The sequence below is a fragment of the Mesoplodon densirostris genome, chromosome 16 (assembly GCF_025265405.1).
Source record: "Mesoplodon densirostris isolate mMesDen1 chromosome 16, mMesDen1 primary haplotype, whole genome shotgun sequence".
Lineage (NCBI taxonomy): Eukaryota > Metazoa > Chordata > Mammalia > Artiodactyla > Ziphiidae > Mesoplodon > Mesoplodon densirostris.
In genome coordinates, this window is record NC_082676.1 from 23,251,619 (window position 1) to 23,265,723 (window position 14,105).

The 14,105-nt window shown below is 53.4% G+C and overlaps 1 protein-coding gene across 1 annotated transcript; it reads right to left on the minus strand.

The window, feature by feature from the left end:
- Window positions 1–589: 589 nt before the first annotated feature.
- Window positions 590–8,095, minus strand: MYL9 (myosin light chain 9). Its single transcript, XM_060120417.1, has 4 exons — window positions 7,988–8,095; window positions 4,628–4,837; window positions 2,262–2,423; window positions 590–1,371 (listed from the first exon to the last, which is right to left on the minus strand). Exons 2-4 carry the CDS (start codon window positions 4,809–4,811, stop codon window positions 1,199–1,201), a joined length of 519 nt encoding a protein of 172 aa, XP_059976400.1. The 5' UTR covers window positions 4,812–4,837; window positions 7,988–8,095; the 3' UTR covers window positions 590–1,198.
- Between the last annotated feature and the right edge of the window lie 6,010 nt (window positions 8,096–14,105).

Genomic DNA, 14,105 nt, shown 5'->3' on the forward strand with positions numbered 1-14,105 from the left:
CAGATGTAACAGGGATCCCGTCCTGCCCGTCTCTTGCACATGTGGGATGTGAAAAGCTCTGGCTTGCTGTGCTGCTGGTCATGTGGCTGAACTGACCCTCCAGCTGTGGCGGGTGCAGCTCAGAACACACCTGGTAGCTGCCTGGAGCTGCCCGCGAGAAATCCGTTCATTCTCATCTCCATCCTGAGCTAATGGGATGAGCCCTTCTCACTGTTCCCAAAGCCTCCCTGTTCTTCCAGGACCACCTGACTTTCCAGGAGCATTGAGGTGACCCTGGAGATCCAGGCTCTGGTCCTGAACGCTGTGACCTTGACCGCTGCCCCCTCAGAGGCCCAGACCCCCCCTGGGATTTGCTGTGGTGATTCCTGTGGGTCCTCCCCACTCTGCCCTCTCTCTGCCAGGAGGGCTTTTCCCCTCAGCACCTGTCTGCTCCCCACTGCTGGTCTGGTCTCAGCTGAGCCTCCCCTGGGCCAGGGGCCGGGTTGGAGAGATCGGGGCAGCCCTGGGGGATGGAAGGAGAGGGTGGGAGGGTGTTTGGGGCATAGGGGCTCCTTTATTCCACCCCAGTCACTGACACACAGACTCAAGGCAGTGCTCAGCCTTCTATTAGACATTCTGTCTCGCCGAGACAAACGCCCACCCTACATTCATCTGGAGCGCACTCCCGGCGGGGTGGCGTGTGTTCTGGTGGCTGGGCAGGGTGTAGGGGACAGGACTGGCATCCTGTCCTCTGAGAGGGGGCCTGGGTGAGGTTCGCGTGCTTGTGGCAGTGGCTGGGGAAGGGCTTTCATGCCCTGCACAGGGTTGCACGTGCAGTGGTGTCCCAGACCAGGACGCAGGGCCCTGCCCGTGGGGAGCAGCCTGGGAGTGGGCGGGCAGCAGCCGAGGTCTGGGCTCTCTTGAGGGGCCTTCCCCTGGTGCCTCCAGGTCCAGCCTCTAGCCCAGGTCCCAAGAAGATGGGGTTTCCTTGGAGGGTCACGGGGGGAGCCCCCGCCTCACGTTCGCTCTGCCCCCTGCCTGGCACTGTACTCTCTCAGCCCGTTTCCTCCACTGGAAGCTGGGACCCTAACCCCTCAGAGGGAGGATCCTCTGAGAGGGGCCTGTGGGCTCGCGGGTTTGTGGGCAGAGCCGGTGCAGACAGTGTCTGAGGGAGCGGGTGACTGGGACGCGGGCCTGGGCACAGGGGGGCTGGGCTGGCCTAGTCGTCTTTGTCTTTGGCGCCATGTTTGAGGATGCGGGTGAACTCCACATAGTTGAAGTTGCCTTTCTTATCGATGGGCGCCTCGCGGTACATCTCATCCACTTCCTCGTCTGTGAAGCGGTCGCCCATGGTGGTGAGCAGCTCCCGGAGGTGGTCCTCGTGGATGAAACCTGCAGGGCAGGGCCAGGGCCATGAGACAGGGACTCGGGCCAGGACACACCTAACACCCTCTATCCCCGGGGCCCCCACCAGCCCTTTCAGACCCCGGAGGGGCCAGGAAAAGCCACAGCGCTGGTCTCTGTTCAGTTCAAGGTCGCTAGGGCCCATAGGGAAGAGTTTCCCCATGGAACTGTCGGAGGTGTTTCTGCAGGGGACCTGGGGCTGTGGGGCGGTGCTGGCTATGTCCTGCTTTAAGAGCCTGAGCCCCAGAGTTCCACTGCCTGAGTTTGAATGCTGATCCCCCCTTCTTTCTAGCTGTGTGACCTTGGGCAAGTTACTTAACCTCTCTTTGACTGTTTGATCTGGAAAATGGGGATGAAAATATGCCAACCTGGTAGGGGACTGTGATGGCAGTCAGGAAAATGTTCGAACATGCTTAGGCCAGTGGTGTGCCTGTGACCCCTGAGAAACTGCTGAAACAACTACTGCCAGCGTCGCTCTGGCCTGTCCCTGGGAGAAACCAGCTGTGAGATAGAAGCCCTTTGGAAGATTTGAGGATGGGGGCTGGTTTCTGTACCTTGTTGGCCAGAGGGCCTGAAATGGTTTGGTGTCTGGAAGGGTAAAAAGCAGAGGCCTAGTGCGTTGGGCCAACAGGTGAACTAGGAAATGGGAAAGCTTGGTGGATGTGGGCTGTTTTAGTCTCGCATTTGGGGGAGAAAACCAGAAAGTAGCATAGCTTTTATAGTTCTGGCAACAGAAATGGGTGATTTCTGTTCTGGCCTTTGGGGGCAAGGGGCCCTGAAGTCCCAGCGTGGCCGGGTCCCCCCGGCATACACGGGGGTGCCCTGGGGGAGGTGTGCAGGCCCAGCCCTGTCCAGGCCTCCATCCAGAGGCTGCCGACCTGAGGCCTCCTCGTCAAAGCAGGCGAAGGCGTTGCGGATCACGTCCTCGGGGTCTGTGCCATTCAGCTTCTCCCCAAACATGGTGAGGAACATGGTGAAGTTGATGGGCCCCGGGGCCTCGCTCATCATGCCCTCCAGGTACTCGTCCGTGGGGTTCTTCCCTGTGGTGGGAGGGCCATTTGTGCCTGCTGTCACCTCCCGTCCCCTCCCTCCTCCCTGTCCCCTCCCTTCATGGCCCCACAGACAGGAGACAGTACGTTTTGTAAACTGTAAAGCATCTCTCTGGGACGGACGGCTCTCTGACTGCTCCCTCCCCGCTCTCCTGGCAGGTGGCCTTGACCACTTTCCTCCTCAGGTCTGGGGTCTGGATGTCCGCCCCGGGTAATGCTCACTGAAGTATAAGGGCCCCCATCTGCTGACCGCTTACTGCGTCCCGTGCTCCATGTGCCTTATCGCTTTAACTTTCACCACCGGTGAGGTCAGCATTCTTATCCCCCTTCACAGGGGTGGGACCTGAGGCCCAGAGGTTAGGACTTGTCCTTAGTCACACAGCGGGTAAGGGGTAGAGCCAGCATTTGAAGCCAGGCAGCCAGACCCCAGGTCCCAGGCACAGTTTTGAAAGTAGTTAAACCAGTGAGCTTTGGTGCCACACAGGCCAGGGTTTGAATCCCAGCTCTATGCCCGTTTCCCCTGCCTCTGAGGAGGATTGTGAAGGTGAAGAAGGCAATGGCTGTAAAATGGGCAAAACGATGATTGGCATTGGCCCTATGGATTTGAATCGACTGCTGGTTCAAATCCCAACCCTACCACTTCGTAGCTGTGTGACCTTGGGCAGATTACTTAACTTCTCTGAGCCTCTGTTTCCTCATGTATAAAGTGGGAATGATAATCACACCTACCTAATAGGATTGCTTTGAGATTTAAGATAATACCTGCAGAGCTGCTTCTTGTTATTATTTTATTATTTGCTGCTCTTGTTTTTTAACCTCAGGATGATGTTCCTTTTTTTGTTGTTTTTGGGCATGCCGGTGCGGCATGCAAGATCTGAGTTCCCCGACCAGGGATCCAACCCATGCCCCCTGCAGTGGAATTGTGGAGTCCTAAGCACTGGACTGCCAGGGAATTCCCAGAGGCTGATGTTCTTAACCAGAGGCCATGGTTGATCTGTGGACTCACTGACACGAGCTACAAACAGGAGTGAGGATTTTTCTGGGTAGATGCCCAGGACTGTCATCAAGTCTCTGGGGTTGAGGGCCCTGGGTGCAGGCGCTCCCTCAATAAATGGAAGGGAGTCTTCGTGTCCCTGTCTCCTCTGAGCCTCACACACTCTGCTCTGTCCCCATGGGATGGCCGAGGCCTGAAGAGCTGTGACATTGGGACTCACAGCTCCTCCCCTCGCCAGGCCTCAGTCCTCCTTCCTGCTGGTGACCTCCTCAGGGAGGGAGCCTTCAGGTGAGTCTGGCCTGAAGCTGGGAGGGGTGTGGTGCCGAGGGTGGGGGCAGTGTGTGATGTCAGCCCTCCTGCTCCCTCTACATTGCTTGCTTCTCCCACCAGACACCCTGGGGTGCACACAAGGGTCACCATTGCACAGGAGGGGAAACAGGCACAGAGCGGGACTGCCCAGCTGTGAGGGGCAATGCCAGGGACTGACTCAGGCCTATCTGACCCTAGGCTGCCGCCTCTACTGCCAGAGACCACCCCTTCCCCCAGCCAGTGTCTGGCTGAGGTGCTCTCACCTGGATGAAGGGGGCACCAGGAACTTGGGTCGAGGGTGGTTGTCTGTGGCTAGCACATGGGGAGGGATGTAGAAGCAGAGCCACAGGCTGGGGGCTGGTGTCTGGAGGCCTGGCCCCTGGGCCTCAGTTTCCCCATCTGAGCAATGGTGAGATGCACTAGATTCCTGAGCCCTTTCAGCTCTGATTCTGATTCTGGGGAAATCGCTGGAGTCAGCCTCTCAGAGCCTGACACAGGTGACCTCTAAATGAGGGGGGCAGATACCCTGGCCTCCCTTCTAAGGCCTCAGTTTCCCCATTGTACAATGGAAAGTCCATGCAGTTCAAACTTGCTTGTAGTTGCGGATCCCTTTCTTTAAATGAAATGGTACCGGGCAGCCCAATCCACAAATCTGCTTGAGGCAGTCCTGCCCTGGAGTGGGCCTGTCTGGGTTCAAGTCCAGTGGCGAACTGCTCTGTGCCTCAGTTTCCCTACCTGCTAAATGGAGAAAGTGATGGCAGCTACTCTCCAGGGTGGGTGCCTCATGTCAGTGCACAGGAAGTGTCCCGTAAGGGATGAGCAGCCCCACCGCCTGCTCCAGCTGCAGCCCTTGCTGGGCCCACTTGGACTCCCACACCCCGCCCCTGCTCACCCAGCGAGGCCAGCATGTCATGCAAGTCCTCCTTGTCAATGAAGCCGTCTCGGTTCTGGTCAATCATGTTGAAGGCCTCCTTAAACTCCTGGATCTGGGACTGGTCAAACATCGCGAAGACGTTGGATGTGGCCCGCTGTGGCCGCTTCTTGGTGGTCTTGGCCTTGGCCCGTTTACTGGACATCTTGGCTGCGGGCGTGTGGGGCTTTCCTGTAGGCAGTGGGTGTAAGTGGGAGAGCCTGTGACCCCGGGCCAGAGAATCTTCTGGCCTGCCCCTGCTCGGCTGTCAGCGCCTGGGCCAGTCTTCGTGCTCCCATAGGCCTGGGGCTCCTGCCACCCAGCTCATCACAGAAGCATACAGCGTTGGCCCTGTGTGATCTGAAACAACTTCCTCTACCTCTCTGAGTATACTCATCTGGGAATGGGATAGGAGTGCCCAGCCGAAGGGATTAATTGATTTAGTGCCCAAGAAGCCCCTGGCATGGTGCCCAGCACAGAGGAAGCTATTTTTGCTGTAACTGTTTGGGTAAGACACTTAGGATTGGGTTCAGTGCCAACCATTTCCGTGCTTTATCTCCTTTAAGCCTTAATAGCATTTACACTGTCCATCTCTCTCCAGCTTACAAGGTGGGTTGCCTTGTAAGAGGCTCTGAGGCTCCCTGCCCCCACCAGCAGGAAGGAGCTGGGTCAGCGGCCCTGCATTCCTGACATTCCTCATCCTCTCCTCCTCCCCATCCCTCTGCCCTCCCTCCTCTGGAGGTTCTGGAAGGCCAGTGCTCTGGGCAGTCTCCCTTCCCCCGACCTGTCCACACTTGACCAGCCCCTTAGGGTGGGAGATAGACCTGATTTGGGCCCTACTCCTTGTTCTCACTCCTCAGTGCGTATAGGAGCATAAAGTTCCCCCCCGGGCTCAGAACCCCAGCTTCCTGTCACCCTTGTTTAGACCTGGTCTCCGAGCCTCCAGCCTGTCTCACCCATTGCATACAGACCCAGACACTTCACCTTGAAACCCTTGAGGGTTCCTGCCATACCCTCCCCTCCCCTAGCAAGTCTTGGCCCCTCAGCCTGGCATCAAAGGCCCTGTGTGAACCCCTCCTGCCCTGGTCTCTGACCGGCCATGGCATCCCTCATGGCGTCCCTCCTGCCATCTATGTCTGCTCCCCAGATACCCCCCCCCCCCCCGCCGACTTTCCTTCTTGGTCCTTCCCCCTGGAATGCCCTTCCTTCTCCAGCCCAGTTCTTCAGACAGCCCTTGGGGAGCAGTCCCCCCACCCTGGCTTTGACAGTAAGCACTTAAAGGTCTGTCTCCCTCACAGTCAATCAGGGCTGGTGTAAGTCCCCCGGTTTAAAGCTAAGCCACGGTGGTGCTCATAGATGCTTGTTTAATGAATGACTGTGAAGGCAACTGCAGCCAGTCTGCTGGCCCCACTGTACAGATGGGGAAACTGAGGCCCAGCAAGGGCTCTTTCCCTGAACCCTTGTCATGGCTAGTGGGGACTGTGCCCCTGAAGACCTAGGGCCATGTGCCCCTCAGCTGGGGCAGTTGTGGGCCTGGCCGAGGCCCCAAGCCTGCTCGCCTCCCTCTTTCCTCTGCCCTGAGTCCCTTTGTCGAGGATCTGCAGGAAGCCTTAAGTGCTCCTCGATCTGTCGCCAGGCCTTTATCTCATGACCCTGTTCAAGCCATTTGCCGTCTTTGGCCTTTGAGATCTTAAACCCTGAGCTGGGACACTGGCCAGCCCCAGCCCTTCCCCAGAGCCACAGCTGCCTATAGTTATAGACTGTCCCACTGGGTCCCACTGGACTGACACACCTGGCCCTCAGGGCTTCTCCTGTGGCTCAGGGTGCGTAGACAAAAGCCTTTCCCACCCTTGACCTGGGTGGGAGTGGGATGGTGCTGTCCTGTGGTTAGTGCTTTGAGGGGCCCACTCCTTCCCTGAGCCAGATGTTCTCTGGGGACTTGGACTCATGGCACCCACAGCCGAGAAGAAGTCCATCGGGCCCAGCAGAGGCCGTGATGGTTATCATCACTGTCACTCCCTCCCTCCCCCTGCCCCCCGTAAAGTTCTAGGGCAGACATGGCAGGATGAGGGAGAAAGCCACGACCAGAGGCGGGAGCGGCCAAGAGCTCACCCACTGCTCTGATACTAGCTGGGCTCCCCTGCCTCCCTGGCCACCCCATCCCCGCCCTCTTGTGCTGAGGGGCCGTGACAGGGCTTGGAGCACTGAACTGTACAGTTTGTCCATCCCAGCAGTCTTGGGAAGCAGGGTGGGGAGAGTGGGGCGCCCCTCACTGTGCAATTAAAAGAACTGAGGCCCGAGAAGTGGTGTGTCCATGAGAGGGGTAGAGTCCAACTGGAAGCCAGGACCCCTGGGCTAGGGGTGGGTCTGGGGGTGGCAGATGGCCTTTCATGGTGGGCGGATGGCTCCTGAGGGGCTGAGGACTCTTTGTGACCAGAGGCAGTTTCCAGTCTTGGTTGAGGGACTGGGGTCAGAGACAGGCTGGCCTCTTAGCCCTGGAGCCGTCCCCTCCTCCTCCTGGGGACCCTAGGCACCAGCGATCCGGTATAGCGGGTACTTGGCCTGCTGCAACTAGGTGCCACCTCCCCCTTTCTGGTGCCCGACATCCCACCGTAACAGCAAAGACAAGGCCCGTGTCCCCCATTACCTCATGGTCCCTATGGCTGGCAGTGCCAGATGCCTTGCTGGTAAACTCACCTCATCTGAGGCAGTTATCTGACCCTTTCCTGAGAGTAGCCAGAGCAGCTGGAGGGCTGGGGAGGAGCAGGGACCAGGTCCTGAAGCCCAGGTCCTTGTCCAGCCGGGGGGCGGGGTGAGCCCGCAGAGGGCCCCTGGCGCAACTTCCCCACCCGGCAGGCCCAGGTGGGCAGATGGCTCAGAGCGGGCAAGCCCCGGGGCGCGGCACACAGCCTCCGTGTGTGTGGGCGGGGGTTACTCCGGTCTCCATCCCTCTCTCCTGCCCCAGGAGATGGGGGATGGGACACGGACGCTCTGGAGGACACACATGGGTCCCCTAGGGCAGGGAACACCGGCAGCCACAACGCCCTCCCGTCCTCCCGGGCATCCCGAGTCCTGGGCTTGGCACCTCTAACTGCACAGCAAAGGGGCAGGGCCCGGACAGTCTTCCCTGGCCATAGGCCCACTGGTTCCCAGAGCCGGGAACAGTCTCCCTGCTGCCCAGACCCAGCCAGAATCCCCGTCAGACCGAGCAACATCGCAGCCCCAGCCAGGCCCACGAGCTGTCCCTGCACAGGGGCCCTCTGACACCTCCCTGCGTCCCCAAGTTCGGGCCGCTGCCGTCACACCGCCCACGCTAGACCACCCGGGCCGCCGGGCTCCCACCTGGTGCGGAGAAGGCGCTGGCTCGGTGCGCGGAGCGGGTGCGGAGCCGGGGCTGGCGGGCCGTCGCTGGGGTCCGGGCTGGGCGAGGCGGGGGCGCGGGGCGGGGCGCGGCGCCGGGCCTTACAAGGCAGAAGAATGTGCGGCGGCGGCGGGACGGGGGCGGGGCCGCTGCAGCCCGGCCTTATTTGGCCTTGACCCACGGGCCCGGGAGGTGGGGTGTTCCCGGGTGAACCCCCAGGCTGCCAGGGCCTTTCCCATCGTGGACCGGGGAGGTGATGGGGGTGAGTAGGGGGCCTGGACTGCCCGGGGAAGGGGGTTTATCTGGGCCGGCCCTGCGAGGCCGGCAGAACATCCAGAGGAGCCTCTGGTCCTCAGACCCTACCCCCATCTTTCCCCCAAAGGCGCGCTGCTCGGCCCATTCCCGGGGGAGGGCCTCCTTCCACCAGGCCAAGTATGGCTTTTTTCCAGTCCCAGAGAAGAGGCGTGTCAGAGAGAACCCACTATCCTCATACCGAGCCATCAGTCAGCCTCCTGGGGTGTGGGGCGCACATGAAAGTTGGGTGGGACCGCACTGGGGACAGCCCACCTCAGCCAAGTCATTCTTCTCTCTAGGTGCCCTCAGTTTCCTTACCTGTAAAATGGGAGTGTGGTGGTGAGAATTCAGTGAAAGAGTGGCCAGAAAGACCCACGTAGACCCTGGGGAGCCAGCGAGAGGAGCAGGGGCTAGCGGACCCCCGGAGCATCGTTGCCAAAGGGGCTGCACCCCCTGTCCCTCTCTTGTTGGCCTGAGTTGGAGGATGGAGTCTGGAAGGACAGACCCATCCGCTCTGCCATCGGGCATCAGGTCCATCATTTTGACCCGTGAAGGAACACCTTACCCATCAGCCCCCACCTGGACTCCCGCCCTGCTCTCTCTCCCCTTTGATCCAACACGGACGTTCCCAAGGGAACTTTTCAACGCCCAGTTACTTGCTCTGTAAATATTAACTGACACCTGCTACCTGCTGGGCACTGTGCTTGGGTGCTGGGGTAAATACTCAAGTAATTGCACTCAGGAAGCATTTGTTCTTGTGGAGGGAAATACCATGAACAAGTAGCTCCATGGCTTGGAGGGTAGAAATAAATGCCTTGAGGGAGAATAAAACTAGGTGAGGGGAGAGGGAGTAACAGGAGGTGGGGCTGCCTCCCAGGAAGTGACATTTGGGCAGCGCTGAAGGATGTGAGGGAGTGAGCCAGCCCGCTGAGCCTCTGAGGCAGAAGCCCTGTAGGGGGAGCTTGCCCAGGTCACGGTCAAGGAGCAGCGGGAGGTCAGTGTGACTGAGGGAAGGGGGGTGGGAGAGGAGGTCTGAGAAGCACTAGGGACCTAGCCCAGGGATCCTTGTGTTACCCAAAAACTGGGTTTGCCTCTTGGTGGGTGTCAAGCCAATAGACACTAACAAGCCAAAGATCAGGAGAAGGAAGGATTTATTATTACTTGCAGCCAGTAAGGAGAATCCTGGTGATCTTTCCCAAAGCAGTGTTTCCCTGAACAGCAAAACTGGGGAAGTTTTAAGCTAAGGGTACATGCATATTCATGAAGGGGCTTGAGCAGAGGAGAAATCCGCATGGAAATGGGGCCAAGGTCCAAGCTTTAGCTGAAGTCAGGAGGGTCAGCATCATCATTCTGTCCTCCACCTGGGGGGGTGGGTCTTAGTCCCTGCAGAGCGCAAAGACAAGTTATTATGTCTATCCCTTGAGGAGGAGCTAGGACTCTGCTTTATCAGTGCACTGTTGTTTGACTGCCTTTTCTCTGTTCCTGCATTGCTTTGTTCTCTTAAGATCAGTAATTACTGAGACCTGTTCAAGGGCAAGCATTGTGGTCAGGCTTCGATCACAAAATGACTTAGGCCAAAATGGCTTCTCTTATGTCAAGAAAGCCATTCCTGGTTCTCTTCCTCCAGGGACCCCTTAATTTACCTGCTTACACTCGTAGGCCGCTGTAAGACATCAGAGAGTTCTGAGCAGAAGGGTGGTATGATCTGGCTTATGTTCTAACTGAATCCCCTTTGGGGTTGGGGAGGGAGAAGCAGGGAGACCAGTGAGGAGCTATTCAACAGGATGAGGTGTCCAGACTAGTGTGGTGGCAGTGGGAGAAGTGATGGGATTCTGGACATATTGTTTTGGCTCGGGAGGGAGGGTGGCCATGCAGTGCGGCTTGTAGGATCTTATTTCCCCGACCAGGGATCAAACCTGGGCCCTCGGCAGTGAAAGCGTGGAGTCTTAACCACTGGATCACCAGGGAATTCCCATCTGGACATACTTTGAAGTTGAATCCAGTAGGATTTTCGCATAGATTGGTATGTGTGTGAGGGTCAAGGAAGACTTGAAGACTCCAAGGGTTCTGGTCTGAGCAGCTGGAAAGAAAGAGCTAACATTTTCTAAAATGAGTCTCTTATGGAAGGAGAAGGTTTGGTGAGAGATCAGAAGTTCTGTTTTGGACATATTAAATTTTAAAAACTTTACTTTGAAATAGTTTCAAACTTACAGTAAAGTTATAAGAACTGTACAAAGAGCTCCTATATACCTTCACCCAGGTTCTCTAATCGTTAACATTTGGCTTTATTATACTGTCTTCTGTGTGTGTCCTCCTCCCCAACCATTTGAGAGTAAGTTGCACACATCAAGCCCTTTTACCCCGAAATACTTCAGTGAGTATCTCCTAAAAAGGAGATTATATTACATATCCATAATACAGTGATTAAAATTAGGAAAATTTTTTTTATTGAAATATAGTTGATGTACAGTGTTATAAGTTACAGGTGTGTATAATATAGTGATTCACAATTTTTTTTTTTTTTTGCGGTACGCGGGCCTCTCACTGTTGTGGCCTCTCCCGTTGCGGAACACAGGCTCCAGACGCACAGGCTCAGCGGCCATGGCTCACGGGCCCAGCCGCTCCACGGCATGTGGGATCTTCCCGGACCGGGGCACGAACCCGTGTCCCCTGCATCAGCAGGCGGACTCTCAACCACTGCGCCACCAGGGAAGCCCTGTTTTCCTTTTTAAGGCTAAATAATATTCCAGTGTGTGGGGAGACCACATTGCTTATCCATTCATCTGTCACCAGACATGTGGTTCTTTCCATCTTTTGGCTGTTGTGAATAATGCTGCTGTTAACATGGGTGTAGTACAAATATCTTTTCGTGTCCCTGCTTTTTATTCTTTGGGGGTATATATCCAGAAGCAAAATTGCAGGATTATATGGTAATTCTGTTTTTAATTTTTTTGAGGAACCGCCATACTATTTTCCACAGAAGCTGTACCATTTTACATTCCCACCAACAGTGCGCAAGGGGTGTAATTTCTCTACATCCTCGCCAACACTTGTTATTTTCTGTTCTTCTTTCTTCCTTCCTTCCTTCTTTCCTTCCTTCCTTCCTTCCTTTCTTTTTAATAATAGTCATCCTAATGGGTGTGAAGTGATACCTCGTTGTGGTTTTGATTTGTATTTCCATAATAACTAATGTTAAGTATCTTTTCACGTGCTTATTGACCATTTGTGTATCTTCTTTGGAGAAATGTCTATTCAAATTCTTTGCCCATTTAAAAAATCAGGTTGTTGGACTTGCCTGGTGGTCCAGTGGTTAAGACTCCATGCTTCCACTGCAGGGGGCACGGGTTCGATCCCTGGTCAGGGAACTAGATCCCTTATCAGATAATATGATTTGCAAAAATTTTCTTCCATTCTGTGGACTTCTCTGTTTAAAATAATTTTTAAAATTTATATAATTTTTATATACCATAAAATTCACCCTTTTCAAGTGTACAATTCAGTGGTTTTAGAATACTCACAGAGTAATACAACCATCACCACCATGTAATTCCAGAACATTTTATCATCCCCCAAGAATCAACATACTCATTAGCAGTCACTCCCCACTTCCCCTTCCCCTCATCCCCTGGCAAACACTAATCTACCTTCTGTCTCCAGATTTGTTTACTCTGGAAATTTAATGTAAATGGAATCATATAATATGTGGCCTTTTGTGACTGCCTTCTTTCACTTAGCATAATGTTTTCAAGGTCCATCTATGTTATAACATGTATCAGTACTTCATTCTTTTTATTGCTGAATAGTATTCCATTCTATTGCTATACCACATTTTGTTTATATATTTATCAGTTGATGGATATTTGGGTTGTTTCCACTTTTTGACTATTATACATAATGCTACTATGAATATTGGTGTATAAGTTTATGTGTGGATTTTTTGGATATATATCTAAGAGTGGAATTGCTGGGTCATCTGTTAACTCTATGTTTAAACTTTTGAGGGACTAACAAACTGTTTTCCTCAGTGCTGCGTTGTTTTACATTACCACCAAAAATGTGTGAGGGTTCCAGTTTCTCCACATCCTCACTAACACTAGTCTTCTAGTCATCCTATTGCGTGTGAAGTGGTTTTTTTTTTTTTTGTTGGGGGTAGGAGTTTATTAATTAATTTATTTATTTTTGCTGTGTTGGGTCTTCGTTTCTTTGTGAGGGCTTTCTCTAGTTGTGGCAAGCGGGGTCCACTCTTCATCGCGGTGCGCGGGCCTCTCACTATCGTGGCCTCTCTTGCTGCGGAGCACAGCCTCCAGACGCGCAGGCTCAGTAGTTGTGGCTCACGGGTCTAGTTGCTCCGCGGCATGTGGGATCCTCCCAGACCAGGGCTCGAACCCGTGTCCCCTGCATTGGCAGGCAGATTCTCAACCACTGCACCACCAGGGAAGCCCCTCATTGTGGTTTTGATTAGCATTTCCCTAAAGACTTGTTATCTTGAACACCTCTTCACGTGCTGATTGGACATTTGTATATCTTCTTTGAAGAAATGATTATTCAGATATTTTGCCCATTTTAAAATTTCTTTTTTTGTTGTTGGGTTGCAAAGGTGCTTTGTATAGTCTAGCTATTACACCCTTACCAGGTATATGATTTTCAAATCTTCTCTCCCATTCTGTGGGTTATCTTTTCATTTTTTGGTTTGTTTAAAGATGCATAAATGTTTTTAACTTTGATGAAGTTTATTTTTTCTTTGGTTTCTTGTGCCTTTTTTTTATCATATCCATGAAACCATTGCCTAATCCAAGGTTGTAAATATTTATACCTATGTTTTATCCTAAAAGTTTTGTAGTTTTAGCTCTTCAATTTAGGTCTCTAATTCACTTTAAGTTAATTTTGTATATGGAGTGGGGTAAGGGTCTAACTTCCTTCTTTTGCATGTGGATATCCAGTTGTCGCAGCACCATTTGCTGAAAAGACTATTCTTTCTTCATTGAATTTTCTTGGCTCTCTTGTTGAAAATCAGTTGTCCATAAATGTATGGGTTATTTCTGGACTCTCAATTCTACTTCATTGATACATATGTCTACCCTTACGGCAGTACCACACAATCTTGATTACTTTAGTTTTGTAATCAGGAAGTGTTTCATCCAACTTTGTTCTTCTTTTTCACTATTGCTTGGCTATTCAGAGTCTCTTGCATTTCCATATCAATTAAGATCAGCCTGTCAATTTCTACAGAAAAGGCAGCTGGGATTTTGATAGAGATTGTGCTGAACCTGTAGGTTAATTTGGGGGAGTATTGCCATCTTAACAATATTAAGTCTTCTGATCCATGAACATGAAGTGCCTTTCCTTTTACTTAGATCTTTTAAAATTTCTCTTAATGATGTTTTGTAGTTTTCAGTTTACAAGTCTGAAAAGTCTGGTAGTTGAACTGTTTTTACTCACGATACTTCTGACACCAAATATGTGGGTATTTTCCTCACACCAGTCAATTCTCCAACTCTCTGGACACCAATTGGATGTCCTACTATTTGGTTCAATTCTAACCCTAATTACCTGGAGTTAGTGTCAGACTCCACAGGTTTAAGGGCTCAGTCCCACAAGATTTCCCTCACATCAGACCCAGGTTACCCCTACTTTTGTCCAGCTTGACTACAAATTGCGGATTACTACACATCCCTCCCCGCCAGTGTTAGGGAACTGTTGACCAAAACCACCAGCCTTAGCCAGGCTCGCTTGCCTGAGTTGTCTCACAACAGGAAGTCCCGATAAGGACTGGAATCCATCTTGGCTGAGAGATGAGCATGCCAC

Coding starts and splice junctions, on each gene's coding strand:
- MYL9 (XM_060120417.1), bottom strand. CDS start 4,811: ATGTCCAGTAAACGGGCCAAGGCCAAGACCACCAAGAAGCGGCCACAG. Junction 2,424..4,627: donor TGACATGCTGGCCTCGCTGG/GTGAGCAGGGGC, acceptor CTCCCACCACAG/GGAAGAACCCCACGGACGAG. Junction 1,372..2,261: donor CTTTGACGAGGAGGCCTCAG/GTCGGCAGCCTC, acceptor CCTGCCCTGCAG/GTTTCATCCACGAGGACCAC.